Source organism: Clinocottus analis, unplaced genomic scaffold (genome assembly GCF_023055335.1).
Source record: "Clinocottus analis isolate CAN_PGR_092001 unplaced genomic scaffold, fCliAna1.0.p SCAF_18, whole genome shotgun sequence".
In the NCBI taxonomy this organism is placed as follows: domain Eukaryota; kingdom Metazoa; phylum Chordata; class Actinopteri; order Perciformes; family Cottidae; genus Clinocottus; species Clinocottus analis.
Window position 1 is genome coordinate 1,746,517 of NW_027175909.1, and position 22,061 is coordinate 1,768,577.

The 22,061-nt window shown below is 40.5% G+C and overlaps 2 protein-coding genes and 1 pseudogene across 2 annotated transcripts; all 3 read left to right on the forward strand.

Annotated features, from left to right (window-relative positions):
• Positions 1 to 3,485: 3,485 nt before the first annotated feature.
• ppp1r17 (protein phosphatase 1 regulatory subunit 17) lies at positions 3,486 to 8,492 on the forward strand. Its single transcript, XM_068582197.1, has 4 exons — positions 3,486 to 3,517; positions 4,038 to 4,137; positions 6,688 to 6,837; positions 7,566 to 8,492. Exons 2-4 carry the CDS (start codon positions 4,059 to 4,061, stop codon positions 7,634 to 7,636), a joined length of 300 nt encoding a protein of 99 aa, XP_068438298.1. The 5' UTR covers positions 3,486 to 3,517; positions 4,038 to 4,058; the 3' UTR covers positions 7,637 to 8,492.
• Positions 8,493 to 9,669: 1,177 nt separating this feature from the next.
• On the forward strand, positions 9,670 to 12,634 carry LOC137789062 (uncharacterized; annotated as a pseudogene).
• Positions 12,635 to 18,394: 5,760 nt separating this feature from the next.
• Positions 18,395 to 21,595, forward strand: LOC137789063 (uncharacterized; the record flags this gene model as incomplete). The annotated part of the gene is made up of 7 exons (XM_068582318.1): positions 18,395 to 18,402; positions 19,250 to 19,411; positions 19,507 to 19,600; positions 20,358 to 20,534; positions 21,026 to 21,207; positions 21,283 to 21,292; positions 21,548 to 21,595. Coding segments are annotated over exons 1-7 (681 nt in total), but the record flags the coding sequence as incomplete, so codon positions are not given.
• Between the last annotated feature and the right edge of the window lie 466 nt (positions 21,596 to 22,061).

A 22,061-nucleotide genomic window follows, 5' to 3' on the forward strand; every position in this document is an offset into this window, starting at 1 on the left:
ACAACACTCGCCACAGAGAGTTGCTCAGCTCCGATCAGCTGTTCAGTTTTACTCTGTGTACTCTGTACTGCACAACGCGAGTCTGAAAACTTAACTTTTTTTAACACTTTTACTCAAAAAACGAGAATATAACACTTGGTATTAGACATTTATTAACATCTACCATTTTGTTCACTGCTTTTGTAACCAATTTCCATCACCATTCATATTGTCCACATGAGTAGATATTTTCAGCTTTAGGGCGTATTATCTCTTTCTTGCCTTAGGACAATGCTGGCTCATTATATAGAGAGCTTTTACAGTTATACATTACATTTAGCTGTCCCTTTCATCTAAAGCAACTTACCTTTTTGCTCTATCCACCGTAGACACAGCAACGGGCAGCAATTAGTTGTTAAGTGTCTTGCTTAAGGACACAACAACGTAGACAAGCTTATTGAAAGGCGGGCATGCTAACTACTGAGCCACAGTCGCCCTCAAAAGCTGAGATTGTTCTGCAATGTTTAATCTAACACATGGGTATATATTTCATATTCAAGTGCCTTTAAAAGGTGAATTTAAGATATTTTGTAATTGTGGCTTAGACCCTGAAGGGTTGAAGTTGTTTTATACAGTTATGATCCGTAGAGCCCAGTGGTTGCATTCTTTACTGAGCTAAAACAAACCTCTAATGTCTTATCCCGCTTAGTTGGACAGGAGACATTTTGTATGTTTTTTTAAGAGAGACATAGTTTATCACCTAAAAATAAAGTTTGGTGAATTAGATAAAGTTGTCTGCAGTTTTTGCACTGCATCAAAGATAGTACTGGAAGCAGAGGCAGCATTCACCTTCAGGTCGGTGTACACTGTTGTTTTAAAAAGTTGTGGAAACTCACAGGGTAGGTAGGAAGGGCACAACGATACAGATAAAGGATTGACATTTGGCATACACAGAGCTGTATAGCTTGTAAAAATACAAACATACCCCACCACATTGAATTTTTTTCTCGTCACTTCAGCTTTACAATCTAATTAAAGTGGAGCTCCAAAACGTTGATGAACAGGTCTGCATCCTCGTCGCACTCAATGAGCCTAGACTCAGTGAACGTAGCAGTCTCTGAAGTCCTTCTGAAAATGAACATTTCTCAAGAGTTTGTCCACTTCGCGTCTCAGGGACTGGATGTTTCCCATGATTACCCAGGGCAGTGCAATCCGGGTGAGCGTAGTTTGACGCCTCCTTGTTTACCCCGCTGTCAGAATAAAGTCCGGTTCCTGTAATGTCACATCACTCACACGAGCTAAGCTAAGTTGAGTTGCAGCAGAACATCTCAAGTGTGCTGTGTCCTCTCCCTGTGGACAGCCAATGGACGTGGCAGGCAAGCAGTCGATTTAACAACATCCACAAAGTGGGAGGATATAGAAGATCCCTTATAAATTAGATTAGCAGCATGAGGAGCTAATATGTCACTGCAGTGGGACCTCAACCCTAGTTTACACCATCTGACAACTCAAGATGTCAAATGCTAGAGTTACTAATAATCATTTCAATGTATATTCAATGTTTTTTTCTCTGCAATATTATTGTGGTTTTTTTTCTCCAACTTTTATATGATCTGGTGTTTCAGGTGTGACACTACATCTGACTCATCAGAACTTGAAGTTGCCTGAAGTCTTCTATTCATTGAAGAATATGTCTTATCTTGTCACAGTCAGTTCTTGGGAAAACTTATTTTTTGTAAAAGAAAAAGTATCATATTTGTAAAATACAGTTTTGTATAATGCCCCTGTTAATCACTTTATGATGAATGTCTGTGAAAATGATGTATTCAAATTGTACTTAATTAAAAATAAACAGTCCACTGTAAATAATGACGGTATTGTACATTTCTGCAAACAACAGATTCAGTGAATGTGGATTTTGCCTTGTTTGGAGTAATTGACATAGACGCACAAAAGGAAGCGATTTGAGGAAGTTCAAAGGGACGGGTGGTGTATGGTTCAAACACAAGGCTTTAACCAAGGAGACGGTTGTTCGTGTCCTACGTGAAACCAAAAGTAATAGTTGTCTTTATGTTTCTGTCAAAGTGATACAAAACTGACATGAAATGTATTCATGAAACAGGTTTTTGGTTCTGAAATGTTGACATACATCTAATCTTGTGGTTTGCAGGAATATACAATGAGGGTGTGTGTGTGTGTGTTATCGACCATGTTTTCTGGTTAATAATCCTAGAACCTAAAACAAACGATTGCCATAGAAAAGGCTATTTGGGGTGCTTTTTTACAAGGTTGAGCATTTCAAACATAGGATGAATTATTGAATGACAGCCTCTCTTCAGCGAGTGTACAATGTAACATGATATGAATAATACCACTACAATAAACATGTTTGTATATGGTCATGTACTCTGAGTTTTTCGTTTTATTGTCAAAAACACATTGAATCTGTTGTGCTGCAAGGGACAACACACACTTCAGAGCAGGAAGTACCAATTACCAGAGCAGCATCCCTCATCGAGACTTCAAAAGGCTTTGGTTAGATTGCGCATCACATGTGATTATTTGTAGCAAACCTGCTTATATAACTATAGCTATAGAAAGAGCATGGCCAGAACCAATGTGTCGCTACCGATCACTTCCATAGACACGTCCACTTCTAATTAAAAGGTATAGAACATGTTTTGATGTCTATCATTCAGTTATACTTTTACTCATTAAATGTCAAAGAAATATGAAGGAAATGCTACTGAATTGCACTCCATCTCCTCTGTTGTGACTGGAATAGTCCTAACGAAGGTGTAATGGATTTGACCCATATTCATGATTGTTCTTGCATGCAAAGAGTCCAAGGTTTTACATCTGGAGCACCATGTGGGTTTACATGACATCCATTTTTTCATGCAAACAAGGACTGTAACTTAATCGGTTGCTCTGGTCACTTTTTTATAGAAAGTCTCGATGGATAATTTAATGGCATAAGATTCCTGTCTGTCATCAAAACCGTTTCTTGAATAATGTCACAAAGCGCTTCTCAATAAGCCGCTAAAGCAACATCTAAAATGCCGACTGAACACAATAATAGTAAAACAGAGGGAGGTTGTGACTGATATTACGGACGTCCACAAATCGGGGGGGATTACTGTGACATCCTTTGCAGCTGAGGACAAGAAATCTAGGCTGTTCTGCACTGTAGGGACACAGACAATGACCTCTGTTTTATTAGCAATAAACTCTCTTTCTAAGTTTCTTTAACTTTTGAAGGTTGAAATAGATATGTTGGATATAATAATATACTTTTCTACATGTCTAAAGCAAATAAATATCAATGTGTGTGTATATTCTAAAGGAAACCGTATGTTGAAGTTTAAATAACCTCTGTCTGTCAATGTCAGTCTATTATGAAGTACAATGTATCAGACATCTATTCAGATTTAGTCTGTGTGTGTGTGTGGGGGGGGGGGGTGATGCTCCTCCTCCAAGCTTCATAACCCAGAGTGGCACTACTGCAGCCTATCTGTGTGACGCTGCCGGGTCCAAGGTAAGAGCACGCTTTGATTCTTTATCTGTGGGTGCTGCTTGCTTTTCTCTTCATTCTATTTGGATTATTTTTAACGCAAGCTTTTTGTGCGTTTCATTTTTCATTTGCTCCCGTTTTTTATTTGTAACCTTTTTTTTTAGATCTTCTGGTTTCATACATGTAACCTGCTTGCTGTTATTCTTGTCCATTTGGAAAATCACTCAATATTGCCTCTAATAACTTTTAACAAAATATTAAAACAAGTGTGTTATATTTGGACATGTTAAAGGTTTACAAAGCAATAACAGGTGGAGATGGATGTGGTTCAACGGTGTGCTGCTGTTTCAGTGTGGTGATCAAAGCTTGTGTATGAAGGAGACACACACACGCCTGAAGTGCTTTATTCTTTGTTGGTGTCATAAGGTCCACTAATGAATAATGGATGATGTGTGTGTGTGTGTGTGTGTGTGTGTGTGTGTGTGTGTGTGTGTGTGTGTGTGTGTGTGTGTGTGTGTGTGTGTGTGTTATGTGATCTGTGCAGAAAGCCCAGAGGGCCTCAGAGATGACGACAGGCTGTGTGAGGTCGACCCTGGAGGCTGAACATGGACTGATGACACAGGAGAACATGCACTGTAAGCACAGTAAGTCTCTTTCACAAAATGATAAAAGGTTTTCAACACAGATTTCAAAAAACATACCCCCCGAGCTATACTCGAAACCCAAACTACATACTACTGATAAAGGTAGTAAACAACAATAGAGTATATAGTGCATAAACACACTCATTTGTGTGTTCATGACAAATGCTTGTTTCATTTATTAGGGACTGTATAAGATCCAGAGGGGAAACAGTTAAATACAACTTTGCTTGACAAAATGAGCTCACCAGTGACCCCATATTGTTTTCTTTTGGTTGTCACATTTTTTAGTGTCTTCCTCTTTACAAAGAGTAAACATACATACATGGTAATAACAGGTGCAGAATAAAAACATATGGGCCGTATCATGTGGAATAAAGCAGCAATTAATAATGTTACAGTAATGTTACAGCAGAAGAAATAATTCAGAAAGTATATCTGTGGTCACTGAGCATGTGCATTAGCACCCAGTAGAGAGATGATCCAGAGATGGTCTTACTGGAGGTTACTGTACTGGAGGTACACTGCATGAAAACCTAAATGATGATCTTTCAAGAAAAACCCTTCTGGGTTTCTACACACAAAGAATTTTAATGACCTTGGTCTCACTATGTCTGTGTGTCAAGTTCTGTCAGCTGTTTAGTGCATTTCCCCACTTGAAAGGGATTGACCCATCCACTCGGATTTAACTGGACTTCACTCCAATGAAAAAACAACTTTTCCCTTTTTTTATCTCCTTTTATTTTTGAGATTCAGTTCATGAAGTCGAAATTTTCCATTTCACTGAAAAAAAGCTCCCATTTAGCAAAGCTCCCTTTCAGCGACTAAGGGTGAAAAACCTTAAATAAAACAGAAAAAAGCCACATTTCAAAAGGCACCCTTTCCGTATGAAATCAAAACACCCGTTTTGCGACATTTCACCGCATCAGCTGTGCCTCCACCAACATGTTTACAAACAATTAACGCTGCCACACGTAGATGTGCTGCGGAGGTGCGCCGCGCGTTCCAGCGCACGCGTCATTCTATATGGTGGCCATCACCAACAAAGTGTCTCTCCCTTACCGGCTGCCTCTCCGTGTCTGCAGATGTGTCTGTTATTCCTGCACAGCGTCACGCTTCTCACGCTGTCAGATTTCTACTTTTCCCCGCAGCTACTTCCGGTGCCGATAGCTCCGCCCCCTTTTCAGGTGTCGGCAATAACGTTTCTAATTTCTGTTTATTATCTAGTCTACTTATTTATCTCCACATTATTTCTTTTTAATATATATACACACATATATATATTTTACTATAATCTAAATTCCACGTTTGACTTCACACTGTGTCAGGAAATTGTATCATGGCAATTAATCCACTCAAAGAAAATGCATGGCGGGCAATGTTTGGATTAAAAAACAAATTATTTAACATTAACATTGCAATTAAAGTCTGGGCAAAAATATGTTATAATGTACCATTAGCTTTACATGGAAGTAATATCTGGGGTTCCTCAGTAGATTGGAGCTTGACTAAAGGGACCTCAAAAGGAAAACACCAAACAATTCCTGCTGAGCAGAACTGGACCGTTTTCCATCACTATTAAACATTCAGAAACAAGCATTAACTGTATACAATTATAGTGTGCTGTAATGTATTATTATAAATGCACTGTGGGCTGTATCAGTACAAGCTGCATATGACGCCTGTGTTTATTATGTGTATTCTGTAAAATGCTTTGGCAACAACTTGCCAATAAAGCTACATATGAATTGAATTAATATTCTGACAATTCTGACAAACATCATCTCTTTACAGTCCAAGATAACATTCTGCTCGACTTTGTCTTTTAGTTTCTTCTTTAAAAAAAGACTCTCCCTAAAGAGTTGTCTTTACAGTGTTTAGTTTGGGTTTTACATGTTCTCTTAGTTGCATTAGAGCTCTTTAAGCTTTTTCTTTCAGTCCATTCACTGCCATGTTGAAACTCCCTGAGGCTGTTATAGTTCAACCTATGTAAACTTGTATATACCATGCAAATATTTGGCCAAAAAGAACAGACGTTGTGTGCATAAGCCTGACCTAAGAGCACATCTGTGTTTTAGATCAAGCATCAGCTGTGCTAAACAGACGTATGAATAAATGATAAATGGACCTGTACTTGTAAAGCGCTTTTCTAGTCTTCCGACCACTCAAAGCGCTTTAACACTACATGACATCGTTCACCCATTCACACACTGATGGGATGCATCATGCAAGGTGCCACATCAGTTTTATCAACCATTCATACACATTCATACACCAAAAGCACAGCTACGGGAGCAATTTTAGGGTTAAGTGTCTTGCTCAAGGACACATCGACAAGCGCTAGCAGTGCTGGGGATCGTACCACCAATATTCTGATTGAAAGACGATCCTGCTCACCACTGAGCCACAGATATTTGCATCATGTTTGAACCAGATGGAACAGGTGTGAATACTTAAGGCTGATTATTTGTGCACATCTGTATCTTTTATGGAAAAGTGTATGGTGAAGTTGGTTGACAATATAACAATTTGTCTGGCTTTTGTCTGTGACAGACGAGAAGGACCCGGTGAACAGGAAGTCAGAGATGAAGGATGATAAAGAGGATAAGGAGGCTCTCTGCACAAAGAATCAGGAGGCAAACCAGAAGCAGAAACCTCGCAGAAAAGACACACCCGTCCTCCTCTCTCCTCCACATATCCCAGGTCAGCACAGATACAAACACACACATTTAGGCTAAAGGCTGAGTTACGGTTTTCTTAAATGATGGACTGAAAGTTCAACGTATACATTTAAGAATGCTACGCTTATTTTGTGATCATTCCATCTGGAGTATGTGCTTCCTTTTGAAGCTGTGAGTCTACAACATGTTTGTATAGATTGCATATATATTCTTTACTTTTCTCTGCGTTCCAAACCCCATACTGATGGCCAAAGAGCAAAACCTCCTATCTAAAAAATTAATAGGAGGCTCGTTCTCACTTTTGCTGGACAATTTTGCGAATAGGATGTTTTGCACTTTGGCCATCGATCAATAAAAATAAAAATGCATATGGGTGTTTTCTGATAAGTCATCACAAAGGTTGAGCTGTAATTAGGTTTGGGGTTCAAATCAGTACTTATTAAAGTCAGTAGAGGGTTCTGGTTGGAGTTTGTTTTACCTTAGGTAATAGAACAAACCATTAAAGGTCACAGTTGAGATAGGAAGTGACTCTATAAACAAATATTTTCAATAGACAGTTTGGGTTATAATTTCACCTTTCACCTTTGTTTTCTTTGTCAAATTAGTTAACTAGCCTGATGATTTTTTTTGTCTGTTACACACTTCATCGGATCGCTATTCACTTTGTGGCCAAATCTAAGAAAATAAAAAAGTCAGCATGAACAGGTTTTTTGGTTTAAAGTTGACCACCTGTGTTTCCCCTCTCTTTAGGAGTGAGACTGCTGAAAGCGGAAAAGCAGATGGTCCACTTAGAGAATGAGGAGGACGATGTGAAGGATTAAAGCATGTATTAAACTATTATTTTCCCAATTAATGTTCTCATTAAATGTTTTTTTGTCCAATTTTCACAAGTTTTCTGGACACATACGCATGGTAAAAGCATTTAGGGCTTTTCCAGTCTTACAGGCTTGTCAAAGTGCTTTACCTCACAAAGCAGCATTTATAACCACATTCATCCTGTGATGAATGTACATTCATACGCATGTCACGAGGTCCCTAGGGCAGGCGAGGGCAGGGCAGTACAATATGACTGAAAAAACAGGCAAAATTAGACGATTCAAAAGAAGGAGACGTTTTATTATTAAAAAAAGAACAGGCAACTCAAAATCAAAATCCACCAACAAATGTAAAGCGTCCTAGATGAGGAAGTGCTTCCTTAAAGTCAACAGAATTCCATGTTTATTTACATTGCATGTCTGTTTCCCTGGTTACACGCTTTTCTCCGTCTTCACAGTTCTTTCCTGTGCAGAGGCAAGGCGTCCGTTCCTGGTCTCATATGTACATTCATAAGGACATTCACACAGACATTCATAGGGACATTCATACCCACATTCATAAAGACATTCATATGCACATGCATACCCACATTCATAGGAATATCCACAATTATATAATTACAATTATACCTTGGTGGGACTTTTCTCATTTAACGTAATATTTGGTAGGAAGATTACGAGAATGATTCAATTTGCCTTCCTCTTTTGTCCTTAATCTCTATAAATGTCCGTGTAGCACCTGTTTGAATAAAACAATACAGTAATTAGTTTTTTATTACTTTTTAACCTACTCCTGCTCTCTCTCTGTTTTAGCAAGAAAAATGTTGGGCTCATGTTTAAACCTTCTACTTTCTAATTTCCTGTGTTCATGTGTTCTCTTGACAAAAATAATGTCATAATATTAAAGTTGTAATATTTGAGAAGACAGTATAAATTGAATGAGAATAAAATCATAATAAATCAACGTATTAAAAAAACTTTTCTGCTCAGGTGTGCATTATTGTCCACATGAATATTAACCACAGTAACTACATCCACTTCATCATAAACAGTCAAACCAATTTTTAAGCCTCTGCTCGAAAATTTCACACCCAAACTAAAAAGGGTGTATCTATGCAACCACTTGGGCTATTTGAATAATGTTGTTGTTATAAAAGGCTGCACATGTGAGATTTTGTTCAGATGTGTAAATATCAGTCTATCTGATACTGGTAAATGAATATGACGGCTGCAAAAATTCAAATGTTTTGGGTCCGCCTAGAAAAAAATCACTTTCAGGATAACTTTTATTTAAAATGATGCAGCTGTAAGGTCTGACTCTAACCCAAACCATGGCACAATATGTGAACATTCTCACTGCAAATGTTGACTTTGATAAAGCGAAGCAGAACAAAGTCAGAGAGGGTTTAGTACAGAGAAAATTCAGACGATGTCTCCAAAATTTGCATTGGGGCACATTTGCGCACATCTGTGACATTTCAATTTTCTCAGGTACCACACCATATATTTAACTTGGTTATTACTTATGGCGTTCAATACATCCAAATATAGCAGTTTGAGGCTTTTTTTTTCATAAAACAACACCTTTGACAAAACCTTGTGGTAACGGGACGGGACTTATCCCCCTGAGCTACAGCTGCCCCCACAACCTGACTTAGAGAAGACCGGAACTGACGCGACGGGGGCTCTTACCGTCCCGGACCCGGCGCGTAGCGGGCCGTTTCCGGCACCTTCGGACAAGCAGTCTTCAGATCGGCCACGGCCTCACACCTCCCCATTTCTTTTCCTACGCCAAAATTAGAAATTCCAATATGCTTAAATTCAGCGGGAAAGCAAGAAAACAATGACACAAGCACACAATTATAAATGTTGGCCAAATACGCCACTTGAAGTCACAGAATTGGTCTGACAGTTCACAAAAAATGTCCTGACTTTGTCACTCAGTTCAAAAAGTCGGGTGAGCACCTTACCAGTAAAGCCACCTGACTTCAGTGTGCAGGAGAAGCTGCCGGTGGTCGCTTTCCATCTCCGCGCATAATATGGCAAACAGGTGCAGTGGAAGACTTTTGATTAAATTTACTGTTGTCACTGCTTCATCCAAAACCGCCTTTAATTCCGCAGGCATTGTCTTTGTTGCCAGTGTAAGCTCTCATATTGTGTTTCCAGGGCTTTTATTTTGAAGGAGGAAAGAGGTGCGGAGAAATGTTGGTGGTGAAAAAGGGAAGACGTTAATAAAGAAGTTGCTGGCTTGGTTGACGAACGATCTTGTTATTGTTTTTATTAGTACCACACAGTATAGGCGCAAAAAGAACCCTCGGTTACACCAGTAAAGAATAACACGTAATTTAAATCATGAATATTTTTATATCAATTTCAAGCTTTTCAAAATTGAAAATTAAAAACGTTTTATTTATATATAAATGACCTCTCGCAGCCCACCTGCAGTACCTTCACCAGTGGGCCGCGACCCACACTTTGGGAATCGCTGTTGTAGGTGATTTTAATATTTACGTGGATGTTGGTAATGATAGCCTTAGTGTTGCATTTATCTCATTAGATTCAATTGGCTTCTGTCAAAGAGTACAGGAACCAACTCACTGTTTTAATCACACCCTCAACCTTGTTCTGACATATAGCATTGATATAGAACACTTAGTAGTAACACAAAATCCTCTTTTATCCAACCATTGCCTAATAACTTTTGAGTTTATACTACCAGATTATACAGCGTTAGGCAAGACTTTTTATACTAGATGTTTAACTGACAGTGCTGTTGTTAGATTTAAGGAAGTGATTCCTTCTATGTTTGATTCATTACCATGTCTCAATATAACAGAGGACTCCTGTGTTAACTTTAGTCCGTCCCAGATTGATCATCTTGTTGATGGTGCTATTGGCTCATTAAGAGTGACTCTGGACTCGATAGCTCCTCTAAAAAAGAGGACTATTAAACAAAGGAGATTAGCTCCATGGTATAACCCTCAGGCCCGCATATTGAAGTTAGCATTGCGCAAGCTTGAGCGCATATGGCGTTCTAATGGTCTGGAGGAGTCCCGGTTAGTTTGGCGGGATAGCTTGAGAATATATAAAAAGGCCCTCCGTAATGCCAGAGGAGCCTAATACTCAAAACTAATAAACAAAAATAAGAATAACCCTCGGTTTCTCTTTAGCACTGTGGCCAGGCTGGTTACGAGGCCTCGCTCTGTGGATCTATGTATTCCTACAAAGCTGAGTAGTAATAATTTTATGAATTTTTTTAATAATAAGATTCTGAATATTAGAGACAGGATTGATGTTCTTCTGGCCTCGGTTATTGCCGGTCCATCCTCAGGTGGGGCGGACTTGGAGGCGGTTGTGGGCCCTGATATGTGTTCAGATAGATTTTTTTCCCATTAGCCTCCACCAATTGTCTTCAATGGTTTCTACTTCTAAATCCTCTACCTGTCTCCTGGACCCTGTTCCGACGAGACTGCTTCAAGAAGTTTTGTCTTTAATTAGCACCTCCCTATTAGATATTATTATTGGGTCTTTACTAACAGGTTATGTGCCACAGTCTTTTAAAGTTGCTGTAATTAAAACTCTCCTTAAGAAGCCCAGCCTCGATTTAGAGGTGTTGGCTAACTATAGACCTATTTCTAACCTTCCCTTTCTCTCAAAGATACTGGAAAAGGTAGTCGCAAATCAGTTGTCTGACTTTTTACATTCTAATAGTTTATTTGAGAAGTTTCAGTTAGGATTTAGAAAGCACCATAGCACAGAGATGGCACTAGTGACCATTACTAATGACCTTTTAGTTGCATCAGATAGGGGACTTGTCTCTGAACTTGTCCTGTTAGACCTCAGTGCTGCATTTGACACCATTGACCATGACATTTTATTACAGACATTAGAGCAGTTGATTGGTAATACAGGTACAGCATTTAGCTGGTTTTAGTCATATTTATCAGACCAATCTCAGTTTGTTTATGTAAATAATAAAGCCTCAATGACCACTGCTGTTTGTCAGGGGGGTCCTCAAAGTTCTGTACTTGGACCAATTTTATTTACCTTATATATTCCCAGGGTTTTAATTGTTTTTCTTTTGTTACTTGCCTGCGTCTCAGTTGTGATATTGAGTTTCTAACCCTTCGGGAATATTATTAGAAAACATTTAATACATTTTCACTGCTATGCCGATGATACTCAATTATATCTATTAATAAATCCAGACGAAATCCACCAGGTCGCTAAACTTCAGGCGTGTCTTAAAGACATATAGATCTGGATGACCTGTAACTTTCTGCTGCTGAACTCTGATAAGACAGAAGTTATTTTATTTGGCCCAGAACACCTCAGAAATCAATTATCTAATGATGTAGATTCTCTTGATGGTATTGCTTTGGCATCTACCACCACCTTAAGGAATCTTGGAGTTTTATTTGACCAGGACTTTAGTCCTTGACCAGGTCCTTTAGTCCACATAAACAAATTTCATGAATTGTCTTTTTTCACTTATGTAATATTTCAAAAATCAGATATATCCTGTCTCGAAATGATGCAGAAACGTTAATCCATGTATTTGTTACTTCAAGACCAGATTACTGTAACTCCTTATTATCAGGCTGCTCTGGTACGGCCCTTGGGTCTCTCCAGTTGATACAAAATTCTGCATCTTGTGTACTAACAATGACTAGAAAAAGAGATCATATTACTCCTGTATTAGCTGCTCTACACTGGCTTCCTGTAAGATTTAGAATTATATTTAAAATCCTTCTCCTCACCTATAAAGCCTCAACTGGTAATGCACCATTATATCTTAAGGAGCTTATAGTGCCATATTACCCCACTAGAGAGTTACGTTCATTGAATGCAGGGTTACTTGGGGTTCCTAGAGTCTTAAAAAAAAGGTTGGGGGCTAGAGCCTTCAGTTATCGAGCGCCTCTTCTGTGGAATAAGCTTCCACTTTTAGTCCGGGGGACAGACACTGTCACCTCATTTAAGATTCCTCTTTGACAGTACTTATAGTTAGACCCCGATCTTTGATCCAGGAAGCTTTCTTTCAGAGGTCGGGTCAGACAACTCCCATCTTGATTGGCGAGGGTATCCACCCTGTGAGTCAGTCAGAAGGCCTCCTCCCCCTCCCCCACTTCCCCTAGATATGCTGCTATAGGCCGGGACTGCTGGGAACATCTTAGGATACACTGAGCTCCTCCTTTCCTCTTCTTCTTTCCCTACTTTTTCTCATCTCCCGTCTCCTTTCTTCTTCTGGATAAATTATTGTCTTTCAACGTGCATTACTAACTATACTCCTTTCCGGGAGCCTGTGCGCTTCCTTGCCTCAAGTTTCCATGGATTATGGCTGTCTGGAGCTGGTCTTGTCCCCCACCATAGATTGGCTGTATGGAGCTGGTCCTGCCCAACCACCATTGATCATGGCTGTCTGGAGCTGGTTCTGCATGCTACGATGGACTGTGGCTATCTGGATCGTGGTCCATGCCTACCGCCCATTATATGAATAGTTTTTGTCATATTAAATCGGGTGGTGTCAGAAGTACTCTAAAAAGCCCCTCGCCCCTCGTCACCTCATTTCTAACCGATCTGGATTTTTCTCGCCACCATCTTCTTAACATCGATGGATTGAGGTAAGTGTCTTTTAGTCACCTACTAAAGCAAGTATTTGGCATTTCAACACAAGCAACAGTTTAGAATAACTTCATATGTTCGGCTTGCTATATTCCAGCTTTCTTCGCATTTTAAATGCCGAATTATAAAAGGGCTAACATGACCGAGTTGGTCACTAGCTTACGTGAGGTCAATGTTAAGCCAATTAAGGCTAACAAGCTAACGTTAGCTAACTCAAACTCAACAGCAAAATGAGCTGTTAATACATAGTGGCGGGGTAATGGTTGTTTAGTCTTTATAACGCTGTTAGTTAGTTCTAATTTGCGGGCAAGGTGGCACTGGGATAAAAAGAGATATACAGGGAAGATAACAGAGGTGGGTAGTAAGGGGTAACCAGTAACTAATATATGTGCTTTACTGAGAAATTGTGCTTTTCAGAGTTGTGTTAGGGCCGATCACATAGGACTCGACTTTTTAAAGCCATTTTTCCCAAAAATGCGCTGTGCGTTTTTTGTGTGTTTTTTTTTTAAAGAGAGAGTAGGGCGAGTGCTTTCAGTTGTGCTTTCAGCTTAGCAGGAGTCAGTTCGAGCGTCGTCTGAGCAGTAGAGTAGTGTTTCCATCTAGAATTGTAAAGCTCATTGTAATTAAATACCGCTAATATCAGAGCCTTGTCGGAGGTTTCCATTTCCTAATGGAAAAAAAGTTCCTAAAAAGTTCTAATAGTAATATAATTTAGCTATTTAAAATTAATATACTGGAATATTCAGAAAATGATGGTAAATTAAAAGTCCTCTGTTTATTTTTCAATATTAATGTCTTTTATGGTTCCCTTCCCCAACCTCTTAACTATGGATGCTTAAGATATAGTTATGGCACTATCAGGGGTCCAACTAAAAATTATTTTCATTGTTTATTAACCAGTACATTATTTTCTTGATGAATAAATTTAATGTGTATTCATGAAATGGGAGAAAATTAAGAACAGTGTTTCCTAAAGCGTAACATGACATCCTTAAATGATTTACTCACAATATTCAGTTTACTGTGATAGGAGTAAAAAACAAAAACATTCATATTTAAGAGTGCTGGAATCAGGGAATGTTGATTTTTCTTCAACTGATAAATCAAATTATCAAAATAGTTGGGATCATTTTAATCCCCAATAATGTAAAGCTTTTTATGTAAAGCCTCTATTTAAAAGGTAATGATCCACATTTGAGCAGTATTAGTGATTAATGCACTAATGTTCCATGCTTTTGTGCCTGTTTCCTTGCATTTGCAAAGTTTGGTGTCCCAGCCATGACATAAGGGGTAAAAGTTGTTGACAGTCCGGGAACTGAGTTCGATGACAATGTTTTTGAGGACATAGTAGAGGATCCACCAACTGGGGTGCTAACGATCAAATATGACACAGGCTTGTTTCAGCTACACTTGTAATGCATAATATTTAATGAATAAGTTATTGAATGAATGAAAAGTACTTTATTAATCTCCAAGGAGAAATTTTTTTGTCATACTAGCAGCATCCCAATGCCATAAGCTAAGCTAAACACAGATAAAATAAAATAAATAATAACAGGAACAGGGGTAACAGATATATACATAAGTAAAAAATAAGTATAAATATATATATATATATATATATATATATATATATATATATATATATATGCAAGCAAGCGAAATGAATACATACATATATATACACACATACATACACACATACGTACACATACATACACATCTACATATATATATATATATATATATATATATACACACATACATACATATACACACAAACATACATACATATACACATACACACATACATACACACACACACACCTACCCGTGGCCCACACACATACATATACACATATATATACATATATATATATATATATATATATATATATACATATATATATATATATACATATATATATATATATATATACACCCGTACACACATACATACACATACACACACACGTATACACATATACATACATACATACACATACATGCATACATGTACACATACATATATATACATACATACACACATGCATACATACATACATGTACACATATATACATACACATATACACACATGCATACATATACACATACACACATACACATGTGCAAAACATACACAACAAGCAAACACAGCAGTGCATTCGGAGGTTAAATTAAATGCAAACTGAAATTAAATTAAATGCAGTGTATTCAGGGGTTTCATTTAAATTAAATGTAAACTGAGTGCAATGTGCAAAATGCAAAATATATGTATGCAACATACATAACATATATACATCAGTATTATCTATATACATGTACAGTGTACAGTGAGAATTAGTCCACGGATCTGGACTCGAGGGATTTATTGTATAGTCTTATGGCCGAGGGTAGGAATGCCTTCCTGTAGCGGTCCTTGTGGCAGCGCAGCGTGATGAGTCTTTTTGAAAGTGCTCCGCTGACCCTCCAGGAGCTGGTGGAGAGGGTGGTCCGAGTTGTCTAATATGGACAATAGTTTCTTTAGTGTCCTCCTCTCCACCACCTGTTCCAAATGCTCCTGCTTGCAGCCGATGATGGAGCCGGCTTTCTTAACCAGCTTGTTAAGTTTGTTGGTGTCACCGGCTCCAATGCTGCTCCCCCAGCAGACAATGGCGAAGTACAAGACGCTGGCCACAACCGACTGATAGAACAACTCCAGCATCTTGCTGCACACATTGAAGGATCGAAGCTTCCTCAGGAAAAAGAGTCGACTCATCCCCTTCTTGTACACAGCGTTGATGTTGGCCTTCCAGTTCAGTCGGCTGTCGATGGAGACACCCAGGTACTTGTACTCCTCCACCATGTCCACGTCCTCTCCCAGGACGCTCAGAGGTCTCGGAGCTGTTGTCTTCCTCCTGAAATCGACCACCATCTCTCTGGTCTTGCTCACGTTCAGAAGCAGGTGATTCTCGCCGGCCCACTCCACAAAGTCACTCACCACTGCTCTGTACTCCTCCCGTCCATCCTTAATACACCCGACCACTGCAGAGTCATCAGAGTACTTCTGCAGATGGCATGACCCCGTGTTGTACTGGAAGTCATTTGTGTACAGGGTGAACAGGAAGGGAGACAGAACAGTACCTTGTGGGGCTCCAACATCACCGTTTCAGACAGCACACGGCCCATTCTGACAAACTGTGGTCTGCCTGTGAGGTAGTCAGTGATCCAGGAGATGGTGGACGAGTCTACCCCCACCCCCCGCAGCTTCTCACTCAGTAGCAATGGTTGAATGGTGTTAAATGCACTGGAGAAGTCAAAGAAAGTGACTCTCACAGAGACACCGGTTCCATCCAGGTGCGACTGAGCTCGTTGCAGCAGGTAGATGATGGCATGACCCCGTGTTGTACTGGAAGTCATTTGTGTACAGGGTGAACAGGAAGGGAGACAGAACAGTACCTTGTGGTTGAATGGTGTTAAATGGTTGAATGGTGTTAAATGCACTGGAGAAGTCAAAGAAAGTGACTCTCACAGAGACACCGGTTCCATCCAGGTGCGATTGAGCTCGTTGCAGCAGGTAGATGATGGCGTCATCCACTCCCACATGAGGCTGGTAAGCAAATTGCAGAGGGTCCAGCGACGATTTCACCTGCGGCCTGAGGTGGGCCAAGACCAGTCTCTCCAGCACCTTGATCACGTGGGAAGTGAGGGCAACTGGTCGGTAGTCCTTGAGGCCAGATGGCATCGACTTCTTTGGGACAGGGACCAGGCACGACGTCTTCCACAGCACCGGGACTTCCTCCTGCCTCAGGCTCAGGTTGAAGAGGTGCTGCAGGACACCAGACAGCTGGGTGGCGCATGTCTTTAGGACCCTGGGGTTGATGCCATCAGGACCTTCCGCCTTGCTCTGTTTGAGTTTCCTCAGCTGTCTTCTCACCTGGTCAGTCGTCACAGAGAGAGGGGGGAGGGGAGGTGGAAGGGTGGAAGAGCCCATTGATGTTGAGGGCTCAGTGATTGTGCAGCTCAGCAGGGGGGAGGAGGGGGGGGGCAGAGAGGGAGGTGTTTGTGGGGGGGGGGGGGGTGTTGGATGGAGGAGACGGAGGGGGGCTGTGAACTAAACCTATTGAAGAAACAGTTCAGCTCGTTGGCCCTCTCCAGGGAGCCTCCTGGCTGTCTCCCTCCAACTTTGAAGCCGGTGATTTGCTTCATCCCAGTCCACACCTCCCTCTTGTTGTTATTCTGGAGTTTGGCCTCCAGCTTCCTCCTGTAGGAGTCCTTGCCCTCCCTGAGCTTCACCTGCAGGTCGCGCTGGACTCTCCTGAGCTCATCCCTGTCTCCAGACCTGAAAGCAGCTTTCTTCTTGTTAAGAAGAGCCTTCAGGTCCTTTGTGATCCAGGGCTTGTTGTTGGGAAAGCAGCGCACAGTTCGGGATGGGATGATGGTGTGTTCACAGAATTTAATGTATTCTGTGACACAGTCTGTCATGCTGTTGATGTCCTCCCCATGTGGTCCACATAGCACAGCCCAATCCGTTGACTCGAAGCAGTCCTGGAGGGTGTCATCAGCCTCCGGAGACCACCTCCACACAGTCCTGGTGGTCACAGGCAGCCTCTTCACCAGAGGAACATACTTAGGAGTCAGCAGGACCAGGTCATGATCAGACCTGCCAAGGGGGGGAAGGGCAGTGGCGCTGTATGCATCCTTAGTATTTGCATACAGCAAGTCCAGAGTTTTATTGTTCCTTGTGGGGCAGTCTACATATTGTTGAAAAGTTGGCAGAACTTTGCCCACGGTGGTGTGATTAAAGTCACCAGTGATAGTCAAGAAGGCACCAGGCTGATGATTCAGCAGTCCAGATACAGTGGAGTGGATGGTGTTCTCTGCTTCCCCAGCGTCAGCTGATGGCGGCACATAGACGGCAACAATAATGGCGGCCGTGAACTCCCTCGGCAGATAGTATGGCCGTATCCCCAAGGTCAACAGTTCAATGTTCGGGCTGCAGAAACGCTCCTTCACACACACATAGTCGGGATTGCACTCATTCACGTACACTGTAATCCCGCCCCCTCTCTTCTTACCGCTCCGTGCAGCGTCTCTGTCCGCTCGAACCATCCTGAAGCCGGGCACAGACGCGCTGTGGTCTGGAAAATCCGCGTGCAGCCATGTCTCCGTAAAACACAAGAGGCTGCACTCACGGAAGATCCTCTCAGTCATCACCAGCGCGCCGAGCTCATCGGTCTTATTGGACAAGAACCTCACGTTCCCCGTAATTATTGCCGGTACCAGGGGTTTGTATTTCCTGGTTTTTGCCCTCCTCTTAACACCCGACCTGCAGCCCCGAGCCCTTCTCCGTAGCTCTGCCTGGATCACAGGTCTGTCTCCAGGCAACAGTTGTGTTTTGCGCAGCGCAATCAGCTGATCGCGTGAATAAACAATTGTCCCAGTCATTGTCCGTAGTGGTTTTGAAGTTGTACTTAGTGTCCATTGTGGAACGAAGTTAAATCCAAAACGTGAAAGAAAAGAAAGAGAGGAAAGTGAATAAAAAGACAATAAAAAGTAAAACATGTGGGGAGCTACTGCGACAGGCAGCCGTTGGCACGGCGCCATCTTATTTATCATGTGAAGCTTATGTTGTTCAATAGATAAGGAAAAGTGCAGAAAGGGCAGTGTGTATAACGTTTTTATCTCCCTTTTGCATCTCCGATCATGGCTAGAATCTGTCTCCACGGCAAAATCTTCTGAGCAGTCCCAACCATCAGTGCTGGACTCCTCAGACTCGCAGGATACAATCATCATTTCTGAAAGCCCTTCTGGAAAACGCCAGAGGCTGGATACAGAGGCTAAGAATATGAGAGTTGATGTATGAAAACCAATACTTTCTTGTGACACATTTTAAACTGTTTCTGATAAAGATGGCATAATTGGAGATAATAAATTACATTGTTTGGCTATTATAGTGTGGGTTTCAAGTGACTTAAAGTCAACTATGAATTGCAATTAATATATTCCTAACATAGTGAATTGTTTATCATTGTGTTTAAATTGGTGGAATACATTCTTACCAAGAAATCTGGTGGCGAACTGATAACAAATGAATACAACCGAACCAAGTCCTTGGTGGATGAAAGCGGAAGGAAAATGGTGAACATTCTCGCAGCTGACATGACAGAGAAAAATGGGTAATTTATTAATTGTTCTTAGTTAGCCCTTGTGTTCTCAATCATATTAAATCCTGTAAATATGACCGAAAATAATTTCTTCTTTAATTTTGCAGTACATCACCGCCCAGACAGGTGAAGGAAATGTATGCCAAAGGCATTGTGGCCATATTCCCCTACCTCAGTGACCCTTACTTAAAGAATGGCTATGTGAGTTAAACACAGTTGTGGTTATGTGAAATGCTGTTTTTAATTCTACCAGAGCATGTTTTTCCAATTTGAAATCTCTTCCAAGGAGCATTATTATGATGGCGAGGGTGGGAAGGGTTACCTTGCCTGGTGGATGAAAACTATCCAGCGATGCAATGCAAAAGCCAACGATCATCATTTGGAGGTAATTCTGAGAACAAGGCAGTCACAAGACCATTGATGGCCTTTTGTTGCACATGTTTCTCCAGCCAATAATTTAAAAAAAAAACATTTTTCTTAAAACTTAGGTCAAATCTAAGTTACCTAAAGTGTTTTAAAAATGCACATCATTGTGATCAGTATTGATGATGGTAAGGTATGTTTTATATTGTGTAGAATCAGCCAAAGGAACATTTGGTGATGACATGTCTGGAGGACCAACTGTGAGACGAGAGTCCAAGTGTGTTTCCGAGACGGCTCTAAACGATGATGAATGCAAAGAAGCCATCTCACTAATGAAACATTCTGCTGATGAGGACACAATCAAAAAAAGATTAGACTGACATTTGTCTATCGACGCAACATAATCTTTGACCACCGGCAGTCAAGTGAAACACTGTCCAACTATCCACGCTGTAAAGATGTTAAAGGCTTGGTAAGTATCTGACAATTTAGACGGACAGTAAATGGGAATTGTTGTTACACTCAAACAACAACTAACAATTCAGTTTGGTTGGCTATGAAATCCTGTAACAGTCTCTCAACATCTCCACCCCAGGTTAAACAAGATTTTGTTCTGATGTTTGGCGAGGAGTTTTCGGGCAAGCTTCTGGAGAGGTGGCCAACCACATTCAAGAAAAAGATAATCCAACATTGCCGAAAGCTTCCATACATCACTGAGCTTGAGGAACACCTGCTGGCAGCTGATCCGCCTGAGGATGGCACTGAACTGGAGGTTGACTTTGGTAAACTGTTTGTTGTTTTATTGACCTCAGACTTGAAATGTATCAACAAATTGCATATCAGCATAATATGTCAAGCTGGATTGGGATATACAGTACATATAAGATGACATAGTGTATACTGTAAATTGAACAAAACTTAAAAAGCACTGAAGTGTTTGGCTCAGATTTTTGACATTGCAGATATGCTGAAGTGTGTTAACAAAAAACATGTGTTACAGGTTGGGACCAAGACCTGTCTTCAGTTTTACTGTTGCTGCACCTAATTCCATCCTCTGGTCAGGGTTGGAAGAAACCAAGAAAAGTGTTGGCAGTCCAAGCAGAGAAGCGTCTTGTGGCATTCAAAAAGGTTCTTCTTTTTTTTCAAATTGATGACATGAATTTTTTATTATAATCAGTGGTGGGATTAATGTTACTATAGTTTCCAATACTGATAATATTACAACTGTCATTGTAATGTCTCCATGTGTGTTTGTCTTCTCAGACTGGAACAAACATCCAAGAGCACCTTGATGCCATCACTATCAGCACTCAACCCTACCTCCTGGCAGTTGGACCTAGGAAGAATGTGATGCACCAATTCTTCATCCTCCCTGACAAGAAAGCCATACCGTGCAGGTCAACCTCTTCTCTTGGCGCTTTTGATGAACTGTTCAAGGAAATTTTGCCTTGAACAAAACCAACCACTGTGTAAAATATTGACAATGGTAAAGTGTCACGAGAGTCCTTGTGTTGCTGAAGTAAGGGTGAAGTTCCTTCATTAAGTGTGGCTTCAGCCGCATGGGGTCATAGACCCCATGCTGCAAGCCAACTTCATGTTCTCCTGCGGGCTTATCATGTTCTCCTGCGGGCTCCTGCGGGCTTATTATTATTAACTTCATGTTCTTATTATAAGTTGGAATGCTGCAAGCATTCCAACTATTGTTCTTCAAATCTTTATTAAACTTTTTTTTATTATTATTCTATTTCTTCCATCCGTATTTTGGACCTCTTAAACTCCTTCATATTTTCAGCTACAGAAATAAGTTCAATTATTCAAATATTCAGCTACCTAAGGACACGATAGCTATGCCTTTTCATATTTCTTACTTTTCAAATTTCCAAATTTTTAAGCTTTTTATGATTTTTTTATAATGGGACCCAATGGGGAAATCTTCAAATCATCTTCGACTTCAAACGTTTACAGTTTCTTCATACGTTGAGCTTGAGACAATATTTAAAATTTCAAATGTCGACAAAACCCTCAGCTATTAATCTACGCTTTTACATTTTTCATATTTTCTCAAATTTTAAAATTATTCAGCTTTTTATCAAAATAAAAATGAATGGTTTCCAATAAAGAACATCTTCAAATCCGCTTTCAACTCTTTAACAGGAGCCTTTTAGTCTGTGCATCTGCAGGCTGAAGGCACGTGAACGACCGCACACGAGAAACGGGTGCGCACATGCACGTGCGTGAACGGTTGCGCACGTGAACGGCCGTGCACGCACGTGAACGGCAGCATACATGAACGCTCACT